The sequence below is a fragment of the Oscarella lobularis genome, chromosome 6, assembly GCF_947507565.1.
Source record: "Oscarella lobularis chromosome 6, ooOscLobu1.1, whole genome shotgun sequence".
Lineage (NCBI taxonomy): Eukaryota > Metazoa > Porifera > Homoscleromorpha > Homosclerophorida > Oscarellidae > Oscarella > Oscarella lobularis.
In genome coordinates, this window is record NC_089180.1 from 1,721,984 (window position 1) to 1,746,009 (window position 24,026).

Here is a 24,026-nt window from a genome sequence, read left to right on the forward strand (position 1 = left end):
CCTCTTATCGGAGTCTGCGCTCGCTCCATTCGGTCTCGTTCGACGGATTTTCGTGTGTGTGATGTTACGGAAGTCTCGTAACAATACTCTAAATTTACGTCACCTCCGTTTGTCTACCAGAAAGCACCCTGCCCTAGCTGCGTGGTCTACGATTGTACTTTACATACTGAGACACTAGAAAAGCCGCAAACTGGAAGTCGATCTCGCTAAAATGCGACGAAAAACACCCCCGTAAGAATCTGTAAAACGCAAAAGCGCACGCTAAGAGCGACGAAGCCCGTTTGAAGTCTGGAGCAAAAGGCAACATTCTCGAAGACAAGGAAGCTCTCCATTGTCCAGTATCTACGAAAGAGATTCATCGACGGCCTCTCCACACGTCGAAATGCGTCTGCACTTAGATCCATAGTGTGCAGCTCCCAAGCCCACTTCAAACGAGTAAAAGCACGGTCTCAGCTGCAACATGAGAAACCACAGAAGTAGGATCTAAAATAAATAAATAAATGATTAAATAAATAACAAAACAATCCTACTTCAGCTCTCTCTCACATTCGACTATGACTTTAAGATTCGTATGCGCTTTAAAGCTCCACTGTGAATTCTGCGCGTAACACTCATACTTTCCATTGCGCGCTCGATTCGCTTTGGGCACGCGCAACTCTTCCCGATACGTTCCCCCGATAGAATAATTTGAATTCGACGATACTATGGGAAGCGAGTTGAAATACCAATAAATCGTTACGCCAGTTGGCTTGTCGACAGGACAGCGCAATATTGCGTCTTCCCCCTCGCGAACCGTGTCGCTTTGAGGCAAAATTGTGAATCGATCTGAAAGAGAAAACCGGTTACCGGTATGCACATTGCCTATCCGCCCGCCGCGAGAGGAACCTATGACGGGTAAATACGCGTGAGCGCTGATGTTCGTTCCATCGGCGGTCGTCGCGTGGCAATAATAGTCGCCTTGATCTTCCATTGTAACCGAGAGGATATTCAAACGCGTCTTGGCTGTGTTGTAGACGTAGCGAAAGCCGCTGGGAACGGGGGTCGTGGGACCGATCGTCCACTTGGAAACGACTGGCTTTGGCGTCCCGGTGAGAATGCAATCAAACGTCGCCGAACCCGACAGTTTGACGTCCTTCGAACTCAAGCGAACGCCAATAGTATAAGGGTCTATAAAGAGAAGGGACGGACAGTCAGGAGGACGTTTGGCGTTAGGGAAGGTTTTCTGGGCGAGTTTTGTGCGATCCGCCTATTGCTAACTCGAGATGTACGTCTCACCTGAGCCCGTTGAACATTGAGCTATGTGATACGCGTACCTTTGATCGCGATGAATCTCTTTCTCCTAGAAAGCAGCAAGTTTCTCATGTTCGCTCGTCGGACGGACATTCGCGTCATATCCTTTGACACGGCCACCCATCCAAACGTCATTCTGCCGCTGAAAGGTCTACGAAGCGCAATAGCGCTCGATTTCGAAATCAATCAGGTCTTCTGGAGTGACGTCACTCTCGATTTCATCAGCAGATCCAACATGAATGGTAAACGAAAACATGTCCATTATTTTTTCCTCTCCAGGTAAGGATCAAAAAGTGATTGCGTCGAATAGCCTCGAGAGTCCCACCGGCTTGGCCGTCGATTGGATCAACGAGAAAGTCTACTGGACAGACGTCGGAACGGATAAAATCGAAGTGAGCAACTTCGACGGGAGCCAACGAAGCGTCGTCATCTGGAGCGGCATGGAACGTCCGCGCGACATCGTCGTCGATCCGTCAAACGGCTATTTCTATTGGACGGACTGGGGAACGGTCGCGCTCATATCGAAGGCCTATCTCGACGGCACTCGCGCGTCCGTCGTCGTCAATTCGAATCGGTCACTGTCCCATAGTCCTCTACGTGGCTATTTAGACATTAATTCACTACTCCTGTGCGTGTGCGCGCGTGTGGGGCAAAAAATGCGTGTGTGATCTCTCCATGAAAAAACAACCCCTCTCTCTATGATCAACCTCCCGAAACCCTTCGCGTCGGCATTCCTCAGCCTATTAATAACCTCATGGCACTGCTGTCCTGCAAATCAAGTCCCCCCCCCCTCCCCTAACACACACGGCAGCCTCAAAACAAAACGGAAAGCTCAACCTAAGACTCTTGACGCGCCACCCAGTCAAGGTCATGACAGTGGGCGCGATAGAGATGCCCATCGTGCTGTACCTTGAGAGCTGATCCGCATTCGACTCCTTCCGGCCAATTCAGGGTGACGTTGACATTTGGATAGAAGGCGCGCCCTTCTTCTCCCGACCAGTCGAAATCGATGATGCGAACGTGGACGTCGTCGCTTCCCTCTTGCATGGAGACGAGCACATTCGGAGAGCGAAAATCTCCATGAACGAGACGCGTTTCGCTCTCGCCCCCGTGCAGCACGTCGAGCGCCTCCTTCATCTTTTCCTTGATCTTCTGTGTCTGAGCAGCGGAGAGGTTGAGGCAAAGGGCATCATCCAAACAGATGTAGCCGTCCAATTTCTCCATCATGACTACCCAGAGAGAGCAGCATAATGGCAAGTGAACGATATCATAGAGCTTCGGCGCCATCCCCTTTTGTGCGCAGCGCTCATGCGCCTCCTGGCCGTATTGGTGCGTTGAAAACTTGACAATGCCAGTCTCTGATCCGTCCTTGCTAAAGAATAATTGAGTTAATTGAGTAAAACAGAGTAGAAATGAACTTACGTGCTCATTTCAAAGACGTCTCTGTTCACGTGTCGACTGAAGCGAAAACGACCGGAAGTTCCCAGAAGCTCTGTGACGCAATCGCAAGGCAATATGCGATCCGAGTCGAATTTCATGCATTCCGCCCCGTTTATCCAAAACTTATTCAGCTCCTCGACGCCGCGTTGAAGTCGCAGCAGGAACATGGCGCACTCCTTCTCTTCACCAGGAACGAACTCGGCTTTGGCTAGTGGACAATGGTGAATGACCATCTCGTTTTCGTCGTTGAGCATCCCAATGGCAGCGTGCAATTTGGCAAACTTGCCCTTCATTTCTAATAGCAATACAGGGTAAGCCCTTGATGCCGGATCAGAGTGTTTAGTGTCCGTCTTTTTCCCCAGCTCACGCATATAGAGCAGTAGTTGAACAAAGGGATCCCCGGAGCCTTCACGAACCTTGAATTCTTCAATGAGAAGAGCTATAGTGTGAGGAGTCCTGCGGCTGAGGACTACCCCGTCCGGATGCTGATTACCAAAACAGTTGTCGGGTTCTTTGTCGTTACTGTCAATCTTGAAATGATGTTCTTTTGCCCATTTTTTAATAGGGAAATCTTTTCCCAGCACTTCCGAGAGGATTTCATTAATGATTGGCTGCATGAGCTCCTCTTCTGCACTTTTTTTAACAAATCCGAGGCAGTCGGACCAATTGGCATAAATGAGCTTTTGAGCAAGACCTTCCATCCTCTTACAATCAACGTCGTCATTGCTCAGGACTGACCCCGCCGAGAAGAATGCGTGGCACAGTGTTGGCGTTGTCAGGTCAAGCTGTGCATACTCATCATACGCCTTGACGCATTCTCTAGGCTTTTTCGCAAGAGATGAGAAACTATTTTTCTAAGGTAGGTAGGAAACGCAAGAAAAATTGAATCCTGATCTCTAGAACAGCTTTCGCTTAAACTGACCGAACGAGTCTTTCGCTTTCGCTTTCTTTTCTGCAGCTGTCTGGTAACTTCGTCAACAGGGGGTTCTGTAACTTTATCAAGAGCGGGTTCTGTAGAGGTAACTTTATCATCAGCGGGTTCTATAGAAGTAACATCAATGTGAAAGACAGACCTCAGACAAACACAATTACCAGGGAAGATGTAATGCGATTTTGTTTGACTACACAATTTTGTGGTCTTGCCCTCGTACTCCATTTCAAACGTGACATTGCAGTGGTATCGACCAATTTTCAGTTCAGGATCTTGGCGCAAAAACGAACGCAGACCATCGTTAGACACTATCCACGTCTTCTGCTCCTCTCGCGAATAGTCGACACGCCAGTCGAACGATGGGTTCCAGCCTTCACCCCTGAAGTGGCATTGGAGTTCGTCAGAAAATACAATAACAGGGCCCTCGATGCGCGGCGTCGTTGCAACTTCTAAAGAGAGAGAGAAAGTGAGAAAATCAATTGTGACAGTGCGTCAAAACATACGGCGTGCGGCCATTATTCGCGTCACGTGAGAAAATAGCTGTCGATATTCGAGATCTACACGGAAATTCTTCGTTAGTTCCAGCTTCAGCTAACTCGAGCTGCAAGGGAGGAGTGCGTAGAGGACAACGTGAAAGGAATTCGCCTAGAGCTGCTTTCGCGTGGACGGCGAGAGGACTGGATTTCACACTTTCGCATAACGTTGTTCACTGGTGGGCCCCCTCTCTCCAAATTGCTGCCTTTCGCCGATCTCGCTCTTTTATTCCGGCTAATCGAACGAGATCGGCGCGTGCTATACGCCTTCGGGTCGAAACAAAAAGCGCGCAGCGGTAAATCGAAGGAAATCCACCGTTTCAAGACGCAAACAATGTCCCATCCTTACCGGTAGAAGCGAACAGCCACTGTTCAACCGTCTCGAACGCCGGAGAAACGTCGAGAAGATAGATTCAGCAAGAAGAGGAAGCGCGGCGAGCGAGCGAATGCTTTGTGTAGCGCACTTTACTCGTCAAGCAGGTTCTACTGGAAACCTACAGCGCGCTAAAGTAACTAGTTCTGTACATTTCTGTCAGGGATATAATAGAAGCAACCAGCCGACCTCTTGCGACCAAAATGCCGCGAAGCAAGGTGCCCCAGTCGCAGTTGCGATCTCATGGACGTCTTCCCGCGTCTCCGGCCACGTCCGAGCCAGCGATCCACGCACCACCACGAAACATCGCGGACCAACTCCCAAGAGTCGTAAGCGCGCAATAGCCTCGCAAGCCAGGCGGCAAGACCAGCGAGCCCTCCCCCGAAATTCTAGCCGGCTAACTAGTTGTATGCAGAGACCATGGACCGCGCAATTTCCAAGCGAAAGCGCCGGTATCGACCGGGCGTCAAAGCTCTGAAGGAGATACGGGCTTTTCAACATTCTTATCATCTCCTTATACGAAAACTTCCATTTGCGAGACTGGTAAGCCTTGCACAAATGAGCTAGAGATAAAAAAATTTGCATGGAAAATAATTATCGTTATTGGTATTGGAAATTCGCTACGTAATTAGTTCTAATTTAAGGTGAGGGAAATAGCGAATGAATGCACTCGTACGGCGCTGAAATGGAGGTTAAAGGCTATCGAAGCACTCCAGGAAGCTGCAGAAGCATACTTAATCCACCTCTTTGAAGACACGTTCGCAGACAGCATATTTATTGATTTATCCAATTTTTAGATTCTTTTCTAGTAATCTGTGCGCTATTCATGCTAGGAGAGTGACGATAATGCCGAAGGACATCCAGCTAGCTCGACGTATTCGAGGAGTTGACAGAGCATGACTTTGCCAATACAGTACTGTAGTGTTATATTGACATAACCTAAAACTATATTTTCTGTGACGTTGAAATTGTAGCACTGTTTACTTATCCGTTCTGCGATGCACGTGTGTTCTCGAGCAATATAGCCCTATGCTTGCTCTCAATGTCTAAATGGACTGCAAACTACGCCCATGTGGTCCGTGTAGTAGGCGTGTACCATGTGGCCATTTCCTATTTGTAAATTCTAAATTTTAATTTCTAGCTTCTAATTCATACTCATCAATGAGAAGGACAAGCTCTTTTCCTTCCTAGCATAGGTTTCCTCAAATAATCTGGAGATCATTGAAATAGGATGGGGCGGATATCCGGGAGTAGAAATCTTAACCCCCTTACGATCAGCAATGCTAAGCAACTAAATAAAGAAAAACCGTTATCTATTAGCATTCATTGTATCATTCAAAGGATTCTCACCAATTCGCCTAAACATAACTTGTAAATTTCCGTTCCTTTAAGGGAGTTTTTGTGTAAGGGGGTCGATAAAACCTTTTTAGAAAAGTTTTAGTAACCATGGCAACGGATGGGTCCCGGAGTTCCTTAGTGTTAGAGGACTGGAAAGGGAGATTTGGAGCCTGATCTATGCTTTTAGTGCCGAGTTATGATCGGTTAAAGAGGTGGTGGTAAGGGGAATTCTTTTAAGATTTTTAGTTGCCTAACGTGAGCCGTGCTTATTGGCAACAATAAGACTTTGCCGATCGTTAGCTAACTCAGGTGCTCTCCTCAATAGTGTATAGCGTTCAATGTTTGATGCCAATTTTAATCATTAGGTAATCCGGGGCGTGCTTTACCAGTCCGGGACTGCAGTGCGAGCCATGAATGAACCAAACTCTCCGCCTGGCGAAGCGATCCTGCGTCCTTTGGCGGCTACACCTCTTCAGAAAGTCTTTGTTCTTCAAGCAAGGTAAGCGTTCGCGCGCTTCAAACTCGTTTTCGCGACGATTTGGTATCCGACTACGCCGCTAATCGCTTTCCCCTCATTTTTCCACGTTCCTCGCTTTCCGTACGCATCCAGTCTGTTGCGCAGGGAAGTTCTTTTACTCGAACCGAAGCGTCTCGGCCTCTCTTCGCGATCCGCTGGGTTTCCGAGCCCCAAATTTAGAGACGCCAGCACGGGCTGAGCTCCAACTGCGTAAATATGTACGTAGCCTCACTAAAACGTTTTGAGTTTCTTTCAGGAGCCTACAGCGGAGATGAGAACGTCGTTGGGAAGAGAGTAACGAAGGACGAAAGGACTTGGGAATGCCATCGTCAGACGTATTTTTGTAACGTTGGAGCTGTGGGAGGTGATCCGTGAACCTCACTCCGTGGAAGCTCTAATAGATTCGTTGCTGTAGCTAGAGCCTTTCTGACGGCGCTAAGTGTTTAGAATACACGCTGTGTTCTTCTCAGTGACCTGGCTGTCGACATTCGAATGAAACTGGGAGATTGGTTCGGAGTTGTTCACCTCTTGAAAACCGGAGGCGGTGCCGGTGAGAACACCAAGGACCGTACAGGCATTTTTTAAAAAAGCGTTTTAGGCAATGACGCCCTACTGGAAAAAGCCTGGAACGACTACTACGCGGACAGACAAAAATGGTACTTGAAGAAACTTTTCTAAAATGTTTTCCATGCAACAGAAAGACACTCGCAGGCAAAATGCCGTTTCCTACTATCTGCAAGGTCGCAATCAGGAACGATTGGCTCATTGCTACTACATGCTTGAGGACTACAATGGCTTGGAGAATCTTGTTCTCTCCCTTCCAGAGAACTCTCCGTTGTTCGGCGTGAGTGAGCATTGGCCTATATACAAAGTTATTATTAGTGTATTAGACTATTGGTGGCATGTTTGTCACTGTTGGAATGTGTGAACGTGAGCAAGCTGTTCTGGCTTATGTGAAGGTAGCGTGTTTACTTTTTGTACTAAGAACGCTTATATCTTTAATTAGCTTGAACGCGATGTAACGCGTTTGAAACACGAAGTCGAAATGGGGAACGAAGAAATTGACGAGTTTAATAAACGATTAATGGAGAAAGAAGAAGAGTGCAGAGAAAAGAGTCAGTCATTCAAAAATGGCAAATACCTTTTTTCACTCTCTTTGTGAAGATCGTTTGTGGCCGAGACCTCCAGAAGAAAGTCGACGGAATAAAACATCTCGAAGATCGATTGGAAGAACTAGAGCCATTAGAGCAGTCAACTAAATACATGGAAAACATATTGAAAGGCAATTTCGTATTTAAATAATCTCGGCTAGAGTGAATATTAATTTTCATTCCACTAGGCTTCAGCTCGAGATTAGAGACATGGAAAAGTATAAGAATGAAGTGACCGAGTACCGGGCGGAAGTTTCGGCACTGCAACGCAAAATAGCAAATATAAAAAAGAGGCATGAAAATGGATCAATATCCAAAATAAAAATATTCATGATGTTTTTCTAGTATGCTAACTACTGGCAAGGACAACTAGACGTTGTCAATCGCGAATTGTTGGACGCTCGATTGAAAAAGCAGAGAATGCAGGGTGAACTTAAGTCAACCAAAGAGCTGTTGGAACAGAAGATGAACGAGGCCGGGCAAGAGAAGGAAGCGTGGATTGCAGAAAGGCGACGACTCGTCAAAGACGTTCTGACGAAAGAGGTTGAGCTGCATGAACTTCATCTTCAACTAGAAGCAAAACCTCAAGGTAATAAATACCGTAAGAAAAAATACTCGTTCGTTTTAATTTTAAAATTCAGCGGGTGAGAGTTTGTCTCTCGTGATGTCGGATGTGTCAAAAATGATGAGATTGGAGGCGGAGAATGAGCAAATGCAGAAGGAATTGGAGGATCTGAAGGACGTCAAACGGCACTTTAAAAATGCTGACATCATAGCGTCAACACTCCAAGTGCGTACTTTCTGTTTCAACCCGTTCCTCTTCAATGTTTCTTTAGGAGAAAGAGTCTGAGTATATTCGAGAAATTGGAGAATTGAATTACCGCTTGAAGACAGCCTCCCAAACCATTGAGTCACTCGAACACGCAACACCACGAAGCTCAAATTGCTTTGAAAAACGAAGAATACTGCCATCGAATTACACAGGAGGCGGAGCAACTCAAAGGAAAAGAGGAGGCAGAAGCATTGCGAGAAAATCTTTCAAAGCTGAAAGAGTTGCGAGCTGAGTTGCCGTGCAACGAAGAAAGGTGGACGGCGGAACGAAGGGCTTTAGAAGTGACGAGGAGGTCGTTGGAAGAGAATGTATGATTGCTAATGGTTCTACCTTCACCACGAGTGAAGGTTCTACCTTCACTACGAGTGAAGGTTCTACCTTCATTAGGAGTGAAGGTTCTACCTTCACATCGAGTGAAGGTTCTACCTTCACTACAAGTGAAGGTTCTACCTTCACAACGAGTGAAGGTTCTACCTTCATCAGGAGTGAAGGTTCTACCTTAATAAGAAGTGAAGGTTCTACCTTCATTAGAAGTGAAGGTTCTACCTTCACTCGGAGTGAAGGTTCTACCTTCACAACGATAAAGATTATACCTTCACAACGAGTGAAGGTTCTACCTTCATTAGGAGTGAACGTTCTACCTTGACAACTAGTGAAGGTGGAACCTTCACTACGAGTGAGTGTTCTACCTTCACAACGAGTGAAGGTTCTACCTTCACTACGAGTGAAGGTTCTACCTTCACAACGAGTAAAATTTCTACCTTCATTAGGAGTGAAGGTTCCACCTTCATTATGAATGAAGAATCTACCTTCATTAGTAGTGAAGGTTCTACCTTCCTTAGGAGTGAGTGAAGGTTCTACCTTTATTAGAAATGCAATTTCTACCTTCACAACGAGTGAAGGTGCTACCTTTTTAACAAGTGAAAGTTCTACCTTCACTACGAGTGTAGGTTGTACCTTCACAACGAGTGAAGGTTCTACCTTCACAACGAGGGAAGGTTCTACCTTCATTAAGAGTGAAGGATCTACCTTCATTAGTAGTGAAGGTTCTACTTTCATTAGTAGTAAAAGTTCTACCTTCATTAGGAGTGAAGGTTCTACCTTCACAACGAGTGAAGGTTCTACCTTCACAACGAGTGAAGGTTCTGCCTTCACTACGAGTGAAAGTTCTACCTTCACTAAGAGAGAATAAAGTAGGGTGACAAAGTGTTTGAATATTTTGTGATTGATTAATTTTATTTCGTGCAGGACTGTTGAGAAGGAGCTGGAAGATGAACAGGAGAGAGAAAAGAAGCGATGACAGAACTGTCAGAAAAACAAAGAGAGGTATATAATAGCATGAAGATATGAGAACCTTGTCTAACTCCTTTCTTTATAGGAGATGCTCAAGGAGCACGCAGAAAACATGGAGAAGTACGCGGGCGCTCTCGAAAAAGGCAAAGATCAGGGAAAGGAGCAACGCGAACGCGAAGAACGAATCGATTCCTTATAGCATTCTCCGGCACAAAGACGCCTGGATCGTTCCAAGCACCCGTCAAAACCAGGCATGAGATTCAAGAATGGATTACAATTTAGTCAACGTCTCGTTTTGTTTAGATTCGTCTCGGACTTCGAATCCGCAGCTAAGACTGAAGGGTCATAGGAAAGAAGGGTAGGGTCACGTAACGACTTTAGTACATTTTAATTAATCGAGATTTTAGTGTATGGACTGTCTTGGATTTCGGAAGAGGAATGCTTACTGCTAAGTTCATCGGATGATCACGTGAGTTGCTTCAAAGATTTTCTATTTTAATATTTTTGCTTGTAGACTGTTTGTCTGTGTAAGTCACGTGAATAAAATAAATACTTGACTCGTGTATATATTACGGTAAGAATTTTTACACTGCGTATGCCACTTCGAGAAAGAGATCAACTCGACCTCCTTCGGAGCTATAGGCGTCTATTGAAAAAAGATGAGGTCCCTTTGATACTCTATTGAAAATGAGAAAATCTCAAGAAGCGCGCCCGTCATGGTTGGTGACGATCATCCGGGACCTCCGAAACCGGCTGCCGCCCTGCCAACGTCGTCATCGACGTCGTCCATAGGCGGCGACATTTCCCTCGTTCACTTTGATTCCGCTCTACGACGCCAGCAACGGAAACTGACCCAATTGCCATGGCAACGGATTTGAATCGTCATTTCATTTCGCCGCCGCTCTCACTTTCTCAATTGAATGCCAAGTTTCGCTACATTCAAGTCGTCCGTTCACTCAAAACATACGGCGTCACATTCTTTCTTGTCAAAGTACGAAAAAAATCAATCGCTTGTAAGCTATGTTACAGATTTTTTAGAAATCGGCTTATTTGCGCCTGCAAGCGATTGGCTAGACAGCGCACTTTACATATTTGTTAGAGACGAATACGGTGGTCCCTTTTGTAAGAATGCGAACGTTGACCGTATTCGGTTGTAACTCAAATTTCTGTTTAGTAAATTTAGTTAGTCGTCTTATTACGTTTGTAGTGTATGCAGCACGGTTTACATGATTGAAAGTTTGCCTGGTAGAAGAAAAGGCTCAGTCACTTTGTTGTGAGTTCCACTTCTAAAATTTCGTTAGTTAGCATTGTCTCGAGAGAGCATAAAAACCTACATCTTAGCAAATCGGTACGATTATATAGTGTAAATGAATAGTTCTCAGAAGCTGCACTACTTTGACCACGGCCTCACCACGAAGAGAGCTTAGAGATTTTTTTCCAAAGTTCGCTTCCTTGTTGAGTATTTCCAGCTGTACTTCGCGTGAGGTGTACCTATTTTTAGAAAGTCTACGTCATCCGATTGCGCGTTCACCCAGCAATCCGCGCATGTGCAACCAGGCCAGGGAGACGACACAGAAGAATGGCTTTCTCAGCGAATAAAAAGACGCACAGGCATCGTCCGAACCTATTTCGCGGCGTTAAAAGAATGCCTTCAAATCCGAAAGACCTAGAAAGTCCAAAATCGCCCGTAAAGGAAATGACGTGTGGTCTGTGTTGCGACGAGTCGCCCTTCTTCGCCGTGGGCCCGTGCAATCACCCCTTCTGCCACCGATGCTTCGTCCGTCTCCGAATTCTCGTCGACGACGACAACTGCCCCGTCTGTCGTCAAGAACTACCGAAAGTGAGAGAAAACACGCCTTCGAAGAAGAAAACCGAAATAGTCTCTTGTCTCTAGCCCGTTCTCACGCGAAAAATTCGCGACTACGACTCCTTCGTCGACGTCGCATCGTTTCAACGCGATCCCCGTCTCGGCGACGCCTATCCGCAAAGCGACGACATTCGCAACGCGTGCCATCATCTTCTCGATCATCCCTGTCCGGAGTGCGATCATCAAGCGCCGACGTTCGCCCAACTCAAGCGTCACGTGCGCGCCGAACACGATCGTCGCTACTGTCTATTGTGCGAAAAGCACTTGACGCTCTTCACCAACGAACGAATCTCGTACACGCGCGACGAACTCGCGCGACACAATCGTCGCGGCGGCGGCGGCGACGGTCCGGACGCTTCGTCGTCGCATACGGGTCATCCGCTGTGCCGTTTCTGCGATCGGCGTTATTTCGACGACGACGATTTGTTGACGCACTTGCGCAGGGATCACTTCTTCTGCTACATTTGCGAGAAGGACGGCGGGCAGGATTACTATAAGGATTTCGTCGAGTTGAGACGGCACTGCAAGGAGGCGCATTACGTCTGCGAGGTCGGGACGTGCGCGAGGGAGCCGTTCGCGAGTGTGTATCGCAATGAGATGCAGCTTAGGGCGCACGTGGCGAGGGAGCACGTCAAAGGGGGAAAGGAGGCTCGCATTATGAGGATTTTGCCTATCGAAGTCAGTTTTAATGATCGCCGTGGGACTGGAACGTCCGCTTTTAGTCTAGAGGACGAGGAAGCGGAGGAGGCGGGGGAGACGGGGGAGACGACGTTGCGGCGGAGGGAGTTTGCGAAAGAGGAGAGATCGGGCAGAGGAAAGGAGAAAGGAAATCAGATGAGGGGTACCAAAGTGGCAATGAAGAAAAAGATTGATGGGGAGGTGAGGGAGGAAGCGAGGCAGGAACGGAAGCACGAGCTAAAGGAAGTGAAGAAGATTTTGAAGGAAGAAAGTGGCATGAAGCCGATTCAATTAAAGACAAAAGAAAGAGGAGAGGAAATGCCTTTAGTTGAAAGCAGTGGTGAGATGAAAAACGGGAAAGCTAAGGCTAAGCCGTCCACTGCCAAAAACGTTTCATCTTTGGATAAGAAGGCTGATGCACCTGCTTCTTCTGACACTGCATTGCCAAACGGATTTCATGATGAAAATGAGACTAGTGCTAAATTGTTGACAGATAAAAAAGCTTCAGCTACTCCATTGCTTAATGGATTTCATGATGAAAAAGTGAAGGAAAATGTTAGTGTTAAGACTGATTTGAGTGGCGAAGACTTTCCCGCTCTTGGTGCAAATGTCAATGTTCCTATTGAAAAGGCTGCTGCAGCTGCTGCGTTTGGAGTTGGATTTTATAGTTCGTGGCGTCCTGTTCCCGTTGTAAATGATAGAGACTATCCAAGCGTTCGTCCTTCAGCACTACCTGGGATAGAAAAGCCTGTGAGAAAGGTAGGTTTTCAGTCCGCACGACCATCTTCCACTGAAAAGAATGACAAAGGCGTTGTTACTAAGGACACGTTGTTTTGCGTGCTGCAAAACGACGAGGATAAGATGAAGACGCTCAAGTTGTGGTCAGGATCGTTCTTGCACGGGGAGCTGTCGGCTGACGACTATTACGTCAAATGTTGCCATCTGATTGGCATGGAGACATTTCATTCCATATTCAAGGGGCTCGTAGACACGCTGCCGGATCCAAAGAAACGCGCCGAGTTGATGCGAGTAGAGCAAGATGCGAGGAAACCGGTCGCCAATGGGAAGTGGGTATCCAAGAAAAAAGTGGGATATCTGAGCGAGTTTCCATCTCTACCTGGCAAAGTTGCTACGGCAGATGCAAGTTCATCAGCCGGACCTTGGCGAAAAAAATGGCATTGTTCATTTAGTAGTCTGTTAATTATTTATTGTGTTGACATTTATCCAACACTGCAAATTTAAAACCTCACGCGATGGCGCAGCGCCTGGAAATGCCGATTAATTAATATTTGTCACGTGTTTGCATGGAGAAGTCTCAACTGTTAGAACTGCTTAGTACAGCAGCGCCTCGAGCCGGCCAGCTTGTCCCGTCGACTTCGGACGTATCGTTCGAAGAAATCGGAGACGGAAATCTCAGTTTCGTGTACCGTTTGTCCACCGACGCGATGAGCGTCATCGTGAAGCACGCACCGACGTATAATCGAGTACGAAAACTTATCTAGGCACGCGTACAGGTCTCTTGAACTGCATTGACTCCTAATACTGCGAAAACAGAGCGAGGGCGTGGCCTGCGATTTCCTTATTACCGATAATGAATTAAAATGTTCTGCGTCGCAGTGTCTCGGTCCCTCGTATTCTCTGACACAAGATCGACTCGAGTTCGAATACAGATGCTTGGAACGATTTCATGCGATTCACCCTGGCTCGTGTCCTCAACCCTACTACTACGACAAGATCAAATCATCTGGTACGCTAATGCATCCAGTGACGTCGTCACTTTTTCTTTTCTTCCTTTTAGTTGTTATAGAGGATTTGAAAGGTCATCGCATTATGCGTTATGATCTAATGGAAGGCAAGGTCAATTTGGAAGCTGTTCGTTGCGTGGCCAAGTTTGCAGCTCACATTCACTGTGCAACTTTATTAGCGGATTTATCCCAGAGCGATCAGGCAATGCTGCTCAAATACTTCGAGTAAAGGATGTGTGTAATTGGACATAAGGATCATGCATGAGGATGTTTTCTTTTGTTTGTAGAAATCCTGTTATTGTTATGGTTCAGCTGACAAAAGACTAGATATTCACCAAGCCGTACATTGCAGAGGACGAAACGAATTTATGCAATCCGGCTCACAAGGACCTTGTCGACGCTATTCGACAATGCAGAGTGCGATCAAGGAGCTCCGGAGGAAATTTGCTGAAGAGGAAACGTGCCCGTGTCACGGTGATCTCCACTCGGGTTCTATCATGGTCAAGGAGGCATCAGCAAAGGCACAGTCTTTAGAACTTATTATCTAGGTATTTATCTAGGTAATTGATTGTGAGTTTGCTTTTGTTAGGCCACAGGCGTGACGCACGATTTTCCTGTTTGTTTAGATGCGGAACCGGAATTTCGCAACGCTCGCTCCGCATGGATCGCAGCAACGTGCCGCTCCTTCCTACGCTCTAGAGCGCTCGCCATCGAATCTCGTTCGATTTGATCGAATGGCTCGAGACGAAAACGCGAGGAATGCAAGGCATTGGTCAATGGTAGATTGAATGAATGTGTAAGACTTAATTGAAAGGAACACTTTTAGAATGTGATATTTTAATTAAATAAAATTTTGGTCATTCTCTTTTTACGTCGCATTGTGTATTCGCATTATATATATGTATTGCTTTTCCCTGATGCCCGTATGTCCGGGTAGGGTAAACGGCTTTTCCTTGCTTTTGCTTGAAAAGCCGTTTACCCTACCCGGATATACGGGCCACAGACGTTCTTGGTGCCCGTATGTCATATTATACAGACGGCTTTTTCAACCCGGATATACGGGCCATATACATTTTATACGTGATAGCCGAAGTATACAAAAGAATGAATTATATAAAATTTTATTTTCTGCGTACAGTAACGAAAGGAGAAAGTGCGTCATTAGAAGTCTCAACAGAAAACCTACTCGTCGCCGTCGTGTTAGGGTTGAGCGGCATGCTAGAAGTTCGCGGCCTGCCTCCATCGTCGCCAGACATCGTCTTCATCTCCCTAAGAGGAACTGCTTCACCTCCGTCCGACTTCGAACTCCCAAGCAATGAAATGCCAGATTCCAGTCGCTGCTCAATCGGTTGCCGCTCAATTTTCGGCGATGACGCGATCGGCTTTATAACGGTGAGCGGCGGCGGCGGCGACGCGTAGCCGTAGCCGTAGTTGAGCGACGCGGGCGGCGGCGGCGGCGGCGGCGGCGGCGGCGGCGGCGGCGGCGGCGGCGGCGGCGGGAGTTGAAGCATTTTCGCTATCGTTTGCATTTCGCGAAATTTCACCTCGTTGCAGCCGTGCTGAATTCGCCATGCGATTGTCGAATTCGAATTTTCCGGTGAGCGTCGGCTTGCGACGCATCATCGATCGGCTTGCGACGCATCATCGATCGGCTGTTGTGCGCCGTTGGATGGTGAGCGACGACGTGAAGACAGCTGCTGCTCGCCGGATCAGGAGTTATCTCTATCTCCTAGTATAAAGAAGCATTGTCTCAATGAAGCCAAAAGACCTTCGCTACTACGATGTTCTCACCTGTAGGTAAGCAGTGAAGTTCGTGATGCCCCAACCGAGACGAGTCGTGTCCGGTTCGACGAGAAAGAGTTTCGCCGTCCTGTAAGCGCAAAACGGTTTAATTAATACCTGTACACAGGCCTTTGTCTCCTGTCACCACTGTGCAGGCGATCAGGTCACTATTGTCTAGTACAAGAAATTCTCCTGTCACATGTAGAAGCGTATGGTTTTCGGCCTACTCAAGTCGAGTTTGAAGTTACAAGCGAACTTCCCCCCTACCAATAATCCACATTGTGTCGAGCGAATCAATGATCGTCAAGCCGAGATAAAACCACTCGCTGTACGACTCCGAGACGGGCTTCAACTCGTCGTGTCCCCACGCGTGACGCCTGTACGCCGACCAGGCGTGCCGAAAAGCGTCGACGACGGCGCGCTGACGCAAACGCGTCGCGGACGGCGCGTCGCTTTTCGGCGGACGTTGACGCGCGAGCGGCGGCGACGACGACGGAAGTCGCGTCGCCGTTCCATTGCGAAACCGTTTCTTCAGTAGATCGTTTTCGATTTGGAGGGCGTCGATTCGTTGTTCGCTCCTTCGAAGGAGAAGGGAGTCGAGGGGAGGTCCGAGGCGATTGTTATCTTGACGGGGATCGTTGCGGGCGAAGCCGATGACCAGAAGCATCGCTAGTACGAGACACACGCTCATTGCGCTCTTTTGGAGTCGAGTGAGCTGGTTCCACATCTGTGAGTACACGTTTTTGAGTGGCCCGATGCCAAAGGGACCCCATGCGTTCCCCGGGGACTCGACGCGTACCCTATTTATAGCGAATCGTCGTCGCTGCACTGGTCCTTGGGATCCGATGTCTATCACGCTACGATTCATGGCATTGAGTTACGAGGACATGACGTCGTCGCCCACGTGGTCTATCAGACGTGCGTTTATGCAACCCCACGGAAAGTTGCCCGGGGAACGAACTGTAAATAAACAAGAACAAAAAAAATTACGCAAGAATGTTTTCCACCACTTTAGCGCACTCGCCAACCTACAGAAATTTTATTCATCTGTTTGCTCCCGTTTTTCGTCTTACAGTACCTTTTTTGGTTCAACAATTCCTGACCACAACGACACCGCCTTTTGAGTTTCCAAAGACAGCGCCAAAGCGCCTGCATTTTCACGATGACTTGAAAGCTAAACGATACAAAAAGAAAGTCACATTCTATGTCATGGCGTTATACTGACCATACCAGGGTTCCTATGGCTACTAGAACTCTAAATGCAGCCTCTTTGTCAATTTGATTACGAAGCATCTGCAAAGAAAGAGATCACACTTTACTAAGCAGACAAAGGCAAACAAGCTTTTTACTTTAGTCAGGGTGGACAGTAAAGTTCCTTTGATATCAACTTGCTTATCACCGTCACAAAACGCAACAGCGTAACTGCCAATAATTAGTAAATCACATAGACTATACGCAAAACATACTCACTTTAGTAAAACAGTCGATAACGCTACTTGAGCCCCTTTGTTGGAGTTTTCTACGACATATTCAAGGTGGACCAAAATCTGAGCCGAGAAATAAAGTTCTAACGGTAACTGTCCAAAGAGCGAGCGAGCGCCTCTTTACCTGATCTACATTGCAACAGAGCAGCGTAGTGCCTACAGAATGAGCAAAGAGATTGGCCAAAACGCGCAACGAAAGCATGTTCGCCGCCGAGTTGTCGACGGTCAGCAGCTGTATGAGTCGTTCAAGAAATTCGGCTCCTCTAGCGCACATAAGCTGATTGCCAGGTAAGCAGCGAACTACCATGCGAAGGACATCTAAGCCTGAAGAGCGTACATAATATAGGTTTTTAATCTTAATCGATTTCCTACCTGGAAAGACTATGTCGTCCGGCCAACATAAAATTTTCCACAGCACAGAGGTACTCTGGTCGTTCACAAGAGGCGTCAATTTTTCTAAGTCAGAACTGGCCTCAAGAATGGCTGCATTACACAAAAAAATAAACGATAAACCAAACGAGGGTCATCAATTCATTACCATCAACAGTTTGGAGCTCCGTTTCAGACAGTCGACCTGTCAACGTTTCGTTGAACTCGACGAGTTTGCGAAAGACGGCCGCTGGATTGATGGTACCAAACGTGATTGGAGTCGTCTAAAAGCAAGGTCGTAAAAGCAAGGACGCAAGAGACAGCGCTCTGATAAATACCTTTGGAAAATACGGATTAGAAGAAAAACGTCTACAGTGTACCTGCTGCTCGCTCGAGGCGGAGACGTTGGCAGGAATGTATCTCGCTCCGCCTATCGAAATGAAGAATAAATTCCCAAGGCAATTGAATCCCTTTGTTTACCTGTAAATGGATCTGATGGCCCGCTCGGAAGTGGACGCGGCGCCCCCGCGCCACCACCCGTAAAACTAGGACCCGCTGGAACATAACGAGCTCCCCCTACAGGCGCGAGACGATGCGTCACTCCCGCGCGGCATATCAAATGCATAAAGTACCAGTGAAAGGATCGGAAGGACCCTCTGACGCCGATGCAACGGTCACTCCCTTCGTATTCTCTATGATAAACTGAGCCACCTGTGCAAAGAATGCTATTATTCTGATTGCTTGATTCTAATTCGTACTTGGTCCAAATGCATGGGACTCAACTCGTTTTTCTGAAGAAACTGCTGGGCGGCAAACCAGGGGTCCTCTACGAGACAACACATCGATTTCGAGAAGATTATTACGTGCGACTAGTTTGCCTGTAATATTGTATCCCAGCCGGTAAGAGCGTCCTGTCTGTGGGCCCGTGTCTAAGTCGAGCTCGACGTTGAACACGTAATCGTATGCCTAATAAGCAGGTAAATATTTCGCTAACGTAGGCACGAGTCTTGGCACTTTGCCATCCAGCATTTGTTTCCTATCTGATCCAACTGCATCCACAACTTTGCCAACCTGTTCGAGGAATCTCAACTCGTGCCAGCAAGTGCACAAAAGAATTTCTGACCTTTATCCAATCGTGCGCTGACGCACTCCACTAAAAAATTCCGACAATGAGCAAAAAAACATTCGACGTAAATACGAATCGTTTCTACCTGATACGCGTGAGGCTTAACTTTGACCACTTTCGTCTGACCGTCTTTGATTCCTGCATAAAATTCAAATATTGAGCTCAGGCTTTCATCAACTCTTTGATTGCCATTTACCCGGGGCTTGCAGTGCCTCAATTCCAGCCTTGTCAGACACCTTCAAGTCTCCAACTTGACTGCTACAGTAGAATTGGAAATAAATAACGCAAGGAGACCGAGACCTAGACTTGCCTAGGTAAGGACTGGGATGCAACTTGGTGCTGAAACGCCTAAAACAGTAGGATAGCACACGCGCTATAGAAAGAGCTCTTTCTCGAATTCACATCTCTTTCTTCTCGATCGGCTGTCCTCGTGGAATCAGTCGTGAAAATTCGAGCAACGCCGTCACTGAACATAGAACGTATCACCACCACCACCACAACGTTTTAGTTAGTAAAAGAAATGCATGCCTCGATCCCGTGATAATGTCGCCGTTTGACAATACGCCGCAGCACCAAACCGACTGAGCGGGATGAGTCAACGTCTGAACGCACTCGTTTCCTACGCAAAACGTCAACCGCCAACCGAGGAAAAAAAAGCGCGCAGAGTTGAACCTTTCCACACGCGCAACGTTCTGTCTTCGCTCGACGACACGAAATCGGCGACAGTGGACGCTCCGTCTGGCACAGCGACAACGCTACAAACGCTCATAATGATATATAGGTGCATATACAGTATATATATATATACTGGGGGAACACGAAATACCTGTAAACAAACGCGGTGTGTCCGTAGTACACTTGAATGCATTCGCCGCTAGTTAGCCAACGCCGTATAGAACTGCGTGTAGAAAAATCTCTTGGCAAACATTTTTTATTCGCGTGAGTATCTGACCTGTCAGTTGAACACGATAGAAACTCGGTGGCGGACACGACGGCTAGACCGCGAACGCAGTCGTCGTGCCCTGTGAAAATTCGTTCGCAGTGTTCCACCTTCCACAGCCTAATCGTCTTGTCAGCCGAACCTGCAAAAAGCCACACATAGTAAAGGATTCGTCGTCTCGCACGGGTTTAAACGTAACAGACGGCTCTACACTCCATTTCTCCAAACGTGTATTATTCTAATTTTTTTGAGGAGGTACGGATTCTCTCGACATTGAACTTACCCGTCAGTTTTAGCCCGTCTTTCGGCACGACGGCAACAGCCCAGACGGCGTGCGTGTGTCCGGCGAGAGTCAATACCGATTTTCCGTCCAACCAAACACGCGCGTTCTTGGAAAAAGCGAATCATTCTATTGACCTTCTCCTGTCTCACGATCTCACTGACTTGTCCCAGGAGCCCGACAGGAGACTCCCGAATTTCCCTGACGACAGTGTACACACGTTATCGGCGTGACCCGACAAGACGTCAACGGGTTCTATATACAGGGAAATTACAAAGAGAAGATCGGTTCAAAGGCACTCTTTACCCGAAGAAGTAGGATCAAAAAGTCGAATCAGTTTATCTTGGCATCCCGTCGCTATTAATCCTGCAGGAGAAAATAATTGTCGTGAAAAAAAGTCCTTTTTTGACGAATTAGTTCTTTAGACTCCGAGATCAAGAAAAGAGAATTGACTTCCGTTCGTTGGTCACAGAAATCGAAAACCGCTTTCGGCTCTATTTCCTTCTCGTGCGTCTTGCCTCTCGGATGTTTTTCGGTCGGGTAAACGTAGCAGATTGCTGTGACGTAGTGCGTGTGACCGGCGAGAGAGCGCGTTTCGGTGTACGATCGACTTCCTGGGGTCTCCTCTGTCCACAAGCGCGCCGTGCGATCTCGCGACCCCGTAGCTACAAATTCTGCGCCCGAGCAGGCCGTCCTGACGTCGCCCTGATGCCCGACGAGCTGACATGAAAGGAATCAAAGGATGTATACGGGGAAGTAGCGGTATGTAAACACGAAGATACAATATCTGCATTTTCTGTACTCTTCGCTAAAAAGACGTGATACTGTACGAAAAAGCGTAGAAACTAAAAAAAGGCAAAAGCGTCTAATTACAATTCCGTTTCTGACCTCCGCCTGTCTACAGGTGGCCGCCGCACAACGTGATTCAAATTGATACCCTTTATCAAACTCCGGTTCATCTTCAAAAACATCATCCAGACTCTCCGACTTAGCCTCCGCCAAAGGCGTTGTCGCCGCCGCCGCCGCCGTAGCCAATCTACGATCATGACGGAAATCAGCCGGTACGGTTTTCGCCATTAGTTTCGGATCGTAGCTCAACATTCTCTTGGGCGGCTCTCTAGTCTCTAGGCGAGATACAGAACAGTTCCTTGATTTTGCAAAGCAAACAAACCGCCAATGGGGTTTCCGTCCCCTTTACGACACCGACGCAGGCGGGAAGCCGGTCTTCGCAACGACGAGACGCAAAGGCTTGCCGCGTTTCGACCTCAAAAGCGAGCTTATTGGCCGAAATTGTCGGAGTCACTTCGAAAGAGAGAAAAATCGAGAGACGAACGTTTGAAGGTCGATCGTTTCATACCCGCATTGCAGTCAGTCGATTCGACGTCGTCCAATGCGACGGGCCCACACAAAGACGACGAATCGTTCAATACTTCGAATCGCGACGGGACGCCACGACCACGTGGGCGCGCACGTGTCGTTCGACGACATTCCGTTCCACTTCCGGTCGATTCTCAACACCGATTCGTTGCCCATTGACGCGCGAAGCGCGCCGGAAAAGTCGTCGGGGAGTCGATAGCGGAAGGCGAGACGGCAGAGCGGCGCCGCGTAGAGCGCAGGGCTGGATAGGAGACCGCTTTCGCCGCGTAAGTAAGCCACTCGTCCTGGACGGATTCCGAATATAAACATTAAGCCGAAGGTATCGTTTTTCAATTCGGCGTATACCGGACGAATTTCCATCGCTGTCGACGGCACGTGTCGCGTTCGTGTCGAGACTCGCGACGCGCGGGAGGCGACGACGACCAGCCGCACAAATTGGACCGTTCGAAACCGCAGGAGACGTCTGGACAGCGAGAGAGCGAGAGAGAGAGAGAGAGTGAGCGAGCGAGATAAAACGAGGAGTACGTGTGACAGCTCTCGTGGCGGTAAAGTAGGCGGGCGCGGTGTCAATTAGACGAAAGACGAAAGCCACACACGTTCTCGAGGCGCGAATACGGCTCTCGCGTCCTACTACAGTTTTTTTAGAAGACTACGACTTGCGCAAGGACCTCGAACGACGACATAAAATCGATGTGACGCGGACGCTTTATGAGGCTAATTTGACGGGCACCAGGCCAAGCCAAAGAGACCGATGCGCATCCGTCAAGACTTCGTAAAAACAAAGTCTAATCTCTTTTCGACGAGGCCGTCGCGGAGGGGGCGGTGGAACGCGCACGCGAGCGAGCAAGCCGCGCGGCCAAGGGAATTCGTTTCGTGCACGCGAATAGGCTTGGTTTGGAGCCGCCTACTGGCCCGGAGGGTAAAACTACATGGTATTGTTACCTCGAGCGACGAAGAGACGAGCGTTGAGGAGGGTCGACACGTCATGACATCCCTTAGGAGGAAAAAACCTGTCACGTCATATAGAAATCATTTGAATAAACATACCTTCCTTATTCAGGATAAACAGAACGAGATCCAGTTGTTTCATTCTTAGTATCAAGACCCCCAGCATAGCTAAAGAAAAAAATAAATAAATAAATAAATAAATAAATAAATAAATGATTTTTCTTTACCCTTGAAATCCTTTGAGGTCGACCGTATTTCCTATGACGTCAAGAAACTCTTCCATCGCGGCTCCATGATGCTCCATTCCCAAACATCTCCTCCTCCTCCTCCGTTTGACCGATGCGTTGAAATTTGTGCTTCGTCTGCAAATTATCCGGAACCTATCAAGAAATAATAAAAAATTATTATTATTATTATTATATATTCAAGGACCTCGTCTCCCGTAGCGGGACGCATTCGCGCCACGTGTTACTCCTTTAAAACATATTTGGCAATATCTCGGATCCTCCGAAGGAAACTCGGACGTCGGTATAATTTGCCAAAACGTATCCTGTCGCGTTCTCGCAATGACGCGATATTCTTCCCAACTTCGCATCGATTTAGACGGCTGTTGATTGGCTAAAACGCGTCGAAGGGACATGAGAAGTGGACCGAGATAATCGTCAAGGCAATAGAAATTCTCATGATCCTAATAAAATAAATAAATATATATATATATATATTATTATTTTCTTTGTACTTTATTTAGAAAGTGACGTCGATAATTCATTAGCATTTCATCGGATTGAATTTTGCATTCAATTGAATTTTTATCTTTTTCTTTTTCCTCGTCCGTTGGCGACCAGCCGTGACATCGAAACCCCTCGCTTGGTAACAAAATCATGGGGCGTGGTCCATCCTTTTTCAAAATCTAAAATCAATACATATATATAAATAGGTTGTTTAATTTTTTTTCTTTGGCGTGCCGAACCGCGTCGACTCGACGTGCCATGCTGGCGCTGCGAGCATCCTGCGCGAAAATCCGAATATAGAAAAATTTGCACGTTGTTCCGAGAATGTCAGTGACACCTTATCAGGCCAAGAACATCGTTGATCATCCAAACGATCCGTTTGAAAGTCGAAGAGTAGGTCGAGCAACTAGAACACGTAAAATAAAAATAAAAAATAAATTTTTTTCTGTTTTGTCCTGTACCTCTGAATCGGGTCGATTGGTTTGCGTCGAAGGGGCGTGGTGGCGGCTCTGACGTCATTCTTCCGCTCGGACGAGATCGCTCGTTTGAGTCTAAAACGAGGAAATAGAGCGTTAAAGAGTGCAATAGAGATACGAAATGAACAACAACTCGCCTTCGCGGTAGCGTCGACATGAGAAATCGAAAAAGAAAGCTAAATTCGGTCGAGTGAGACTGTCGAAGAATCCGTAGGAAGAAGGGGCGCCCCCCTGCTTTATTTCGAGCCTTAATCAAACAAAGAGAGCGAGCGTTAGACAAGCAAACGATTGACAAGGCGCAAAGTCCGTCTGCGCGGGTGACGCCCCCACAGCATATGAACAAAAAGCAGGGTTCTGCCCACGAGGGGCGGCGCGGGGCGGGTGGACCCTGACTCGAAGCCCTTCGCCCCTCACTAAATTTGTCCGCCCCTCAGTGCTTACGATGTTTTAGAGCGCATGTTTGATATTGTTCTTTTGTGATCTCTTTTTTCCCTATACAGATTGATACTAGAGAATGATGGCCCG

At 47.4% G+C, this 24,026-nt stretch overlaps 7 protein-coding genes and 1 long non-coding RNA gene across 22 annotated transcripts; 3 read left to right on the forward strand and 5 right to left on the reverse strand.

The window, feature by feature from the left end:
- Window positions 1-445: 445 nt before the first annotated feature.
- LOC136188131 (uncharacterized) lies at window positions 446-1,071 on the reverse strand. Its single transcript, XR_010670132.1, has 3 exons — window positions 886-1,071; window positions 547-825; window positions 446-483 (listed from the first exon to the last, which is right to left on the reverse strand). It is a non-coding gene; the product is annotated as an uncharacterized lncRNA (long non-coding RNA).
- Window positions 1,072-1,947: 876 nt separating this feature from the next.
- LOC136188564 (uncharacterized) lies at window positions 1,948-4,654 on the reverse strand. The gene is made up of 6 exons (XM_065976299.1): window positions 4,544-4,654; window positions 4,165-4,218; window positions 3,823-4,110; window positions 3,653-3,771; window positions 2,713-3,584; window positions 1,948-2,662 (listed from the first exon to the last, which is right to left on the reverse strand). The coding sequence occupies exons 2-6, from the start codon at window positions 4,175-4,177 to the stop codon at window positions 2,128-2,130; spliced, it is 1,827 nt and encodes a 608-aa protein (XP_065832371.1). The 5' UTR covers window positions 4,178-4,218; window positions 4,544-4,654; the 3' UTR covers window positions 1,948-2,127.
- Window positions 4,655-6,301: 1,647 nt separating this feature from the next.
- Window positions 6,302-10,827, forward strand: LOC136187975 (WD repeat-containing protein 35-like). 8 transcript variants are annotated; one of them, XM_065975676.1, is made up of 19 exons: window positions 6,302-6,404; window positions 6,679-6,786; window positions 6,838-6,972; window positions 7,021-7,078; window positions 7,134-7,266; window positions 7,313-7,381; window positions 7,429-7,537; window positions 7,587-7,704; window positions 7,762-7,866; window positions 7,919-8,162; window positions 8,215-8,363; window positions 8,410-8,713; window positions 9,654-9,731; window positions 9,784-9,949; window positions 10,002-10,056; window positions 10,106-10,167; window positions 10,213-10,272; window positions 10,341-10,689; window positions 10,737-10,827. In XM_065975676.1, exons 10-12 carry the CDS (start codon window positions 7,994-7,996, stop codon window positions 8,635-8,637), a joined length of 546 nt encoding a protein of 181 aa, XP_065831748.1. In that variant the 5' UTR covers window positions 6,302-6,404; window positions 6,679-6,786; window positions 6,838-6,972; window positions 7,021-7,078; window positions 7,134-7,266; window positions 7,313-7,381; window positions 7,429-7,537; window positions 7,587-7,704; window positions 7,762-7,866; window positions 7,919-7,993; the 3' UTR covers window positions 8,638-8,713; window positions 9,654-9,731; window positions 9,784-9,949; window positions 10,002-10,056; window positions 10,106-10,167; window positions 10,213-10,272; window positions 10,341-10,689; window positions 10,737-10,827. The 8 variants fall into 6 exon arrangements, with proteins under 8 accessions (XP_065831748.1, XP_065831750.1, XP_065831747.1 ...); XM_065975678.1 differs by adding an exon at window positions 9,492-9,598 and having other exon boundaries at window positions 10,106-10,689; XM_065975675.1 differs by having other exon boundaries at window positions 10,106-10,689.
- A 421-nt stretch (window positions 10,828-11,248) lies between these two features.
- LOC136187892 (E3 ubiquitin-protein ligase ZNF598-like) lies at window positions 11,249-13,492 on the forward strand. 2 transcript variants are annotated; one of them, XM_065975606.1, is made up of 3 exons: window positions 11,249-11,538; window positions 11,593-13,002; window positions 13,066-13,492. In XM_065975606.1, exons 1-3 carry the CDS (start codon window positions 11,278-11,280, stop codon window positions 13,483-13,485), a joined length of 2,091 nt encoding a protein of 696 aa, XP_065831678.1. In that variant the 5' UTR covers window positions 11,249-11,277; the 3' UTR covers window positions 13,486-13,492. The 2 variants fall into 2 exon arrangements, with proteins under 2 accessions (XP_065831678.1, XP_065831677.1); XM_065975605.1 differs by having other exon boundaries at window positions 11,593-13,492.
- Window positions 13,493-13,573: 81 nt separating this feature from the next.
- LOC136188215 (methylthioribose kinase-like) lies at window positions 13,574-14,505 on the forward strand. Of its 2 annotated transcripts, none has more exons than XM_065975940.1 (4): window positions 13,574-13,727; window positions 13,861-13,990; window positions 14,042-14,222; window positions 14,276-14,505. In XM_065975940.1, the coding sequence occupies exons 1-3, from the start codon at window positions 13,689-13,691 to the stop codon at window positions 14,215-14,217; spliced, it is 345 nt and encodes a 114-aa protein (XP_065832012.1). In that variant the 5' UTR covers window positions 13,574-13,688; the 3' UTR covers window positions 14,218-14,222; window positions 14,276-14,505. The 2 variants fall into 2 exon arrangements, with proteins under 2 accessions (XP_065832012.1, XP_065832011.1); XM_065975939.1 differs by having other exon boundaries at window positions 14,042-14,213.
- A 634-nt stretch (window positions 14,506-15,139) lies between these two features.
- On the reverse strand, window positions 15,140-16,666 carry LOC136187884 (mannosyl-oligosaccharide 1,2-alpha-mannosidase IA-like). Of its 3 annotated transcripts, XM_065975598.1 has the most exons (5): window positions 16,570-16,666; window positions 16,038-16,497; window positions 15,916-15,962; window positions 15,780-15,858; window positions 15,140-15,717 (listed from the first exon to the last, which is right to left on the reverse strand). In XM_065975598.1, the coding sequence occupies exons 1-5, from the start codon at window positions 16,636-16,638 to the stop codon at window positions 15,698-15,700; spliced, it is 675 nt and encodes a 224-aa protein (XP_065831670.1). In that variant the 5' UTR covers window positions 16,639-16,666; the 3' UTR covers window positions 15,140-15,697. The 3 variants fall into 3 exon arrangements, 2 of the variants coding, with proteins under 2 accessions (XP_065831670.1, XP_065831671.1); XM_065975599.1 differs by lacking the exon at window positions 15,916-15,962; XR_010670020.1 differs by lacking the exons at window positions 15,140-15,717; window positions 15,780-15,858 and having other exon boundaries at window positions 15,945-15,993.
- Window positions 16,667-16,677: 11 nt separating this feature from the next.
- On the reverse strand, window positions 16,678-21,070 carry LOC136188471 (phospholipase A-2-activating protein-like). Its single transcript, XM_065976201.1, has 28 exons — window positions 20,858-21,070; window positions 20,488-20,689; window positions 20,269-20,335; window positions 20,134-20,170; window positions 19,973-20,078; window positions 19,702-19,831; window positions 19,576-19,647; window positions 19,422-19,504; window positions 19,278-19,368; window positions 19,152-19,215; window positions 19,060-19,097; window positions 18,946-19,007; window positions 18,835-18,887; window positions 18,747-18,776; window positions 18,638-18,694; window positions 18,502-18,589; window positions 18,382-18,449; window positions 18,256-18,334; window positions 18,104-18,199; window positions 17,962-18,053; window positions 17,793-17,907; window positions 17,627-17,737; window positions 17,379-17,578; window positions 17,241-17,317; window positions 17,120-17,192; window positions 17,001-17,063; window positions 16,849-16,944; window positions 16,678-16,798 (listed from the first exon to the last, which is right to left on the reverse strand). Exons 1-28 carry the CDS (start codon window positions 21,068-21,070, stop codon window positions 16,757-16,759), a joined length of 2,505 nt encoding a protein of 834 aa, XP_065832273.1. The 3' UTR covers window positions 16,678-16,756.
- LOC136188146 (rap1 GTPase-activating protein 1-like) lies at window positions 20,749-23,762 on the reverse strand. 4 transcript variants are annotated; one of them, XM_065975881.1, is made up of 12 exons: window positions 23,639-23,762; window positions 23,487-23,576; window positions 23,363-23,431; window positions 23,265-23,303; window positions 23,034-23,204; window positions 22,727-22,982; window positions 22,522-22,674; window positions 22,394-22,462; window positions 22,289-22,340; window positions 21,692-21,809; window positions 21,327-21,630; window positions 20,749-21,271 (listed from the first exon to the last, which is right to left on the reverse strand). In XM_065975881.1, the coding sequence occupies exons 1-5, from the start codon at window positions 23,656-23,658 to the stop codon at window positions 23,198-23,200; spliced, it is 225 nt and encodes a 74-aa protein (XP_065831953.1). In that variant the 5' UTR covers window positions 23,659-23,762; the 3' UTR covers window positions 20,749-21,271; window positions 21,327-21,630; window positions 21,692-21,809; window positions 22,289-22,340; window positions 22,394-22,462; window positions 22,522-22,674; window positions 22,727-22,982; window positions 23,034-23,197. The 4 variants fall into 4 exon arrangements, with proteins under 4 accessions (XP_065831953.1, XP_065831951.1, XP_065831950.1 ...); XM_065975879.1 differs by having other exon boundaries at window positions 20,749-21,630; XM_065975878.1 differs by having other exon boundaries at window positions 21,692-22,340.
- Window positions 23,763-24,026: the final 264 nt, after the last annotated feature.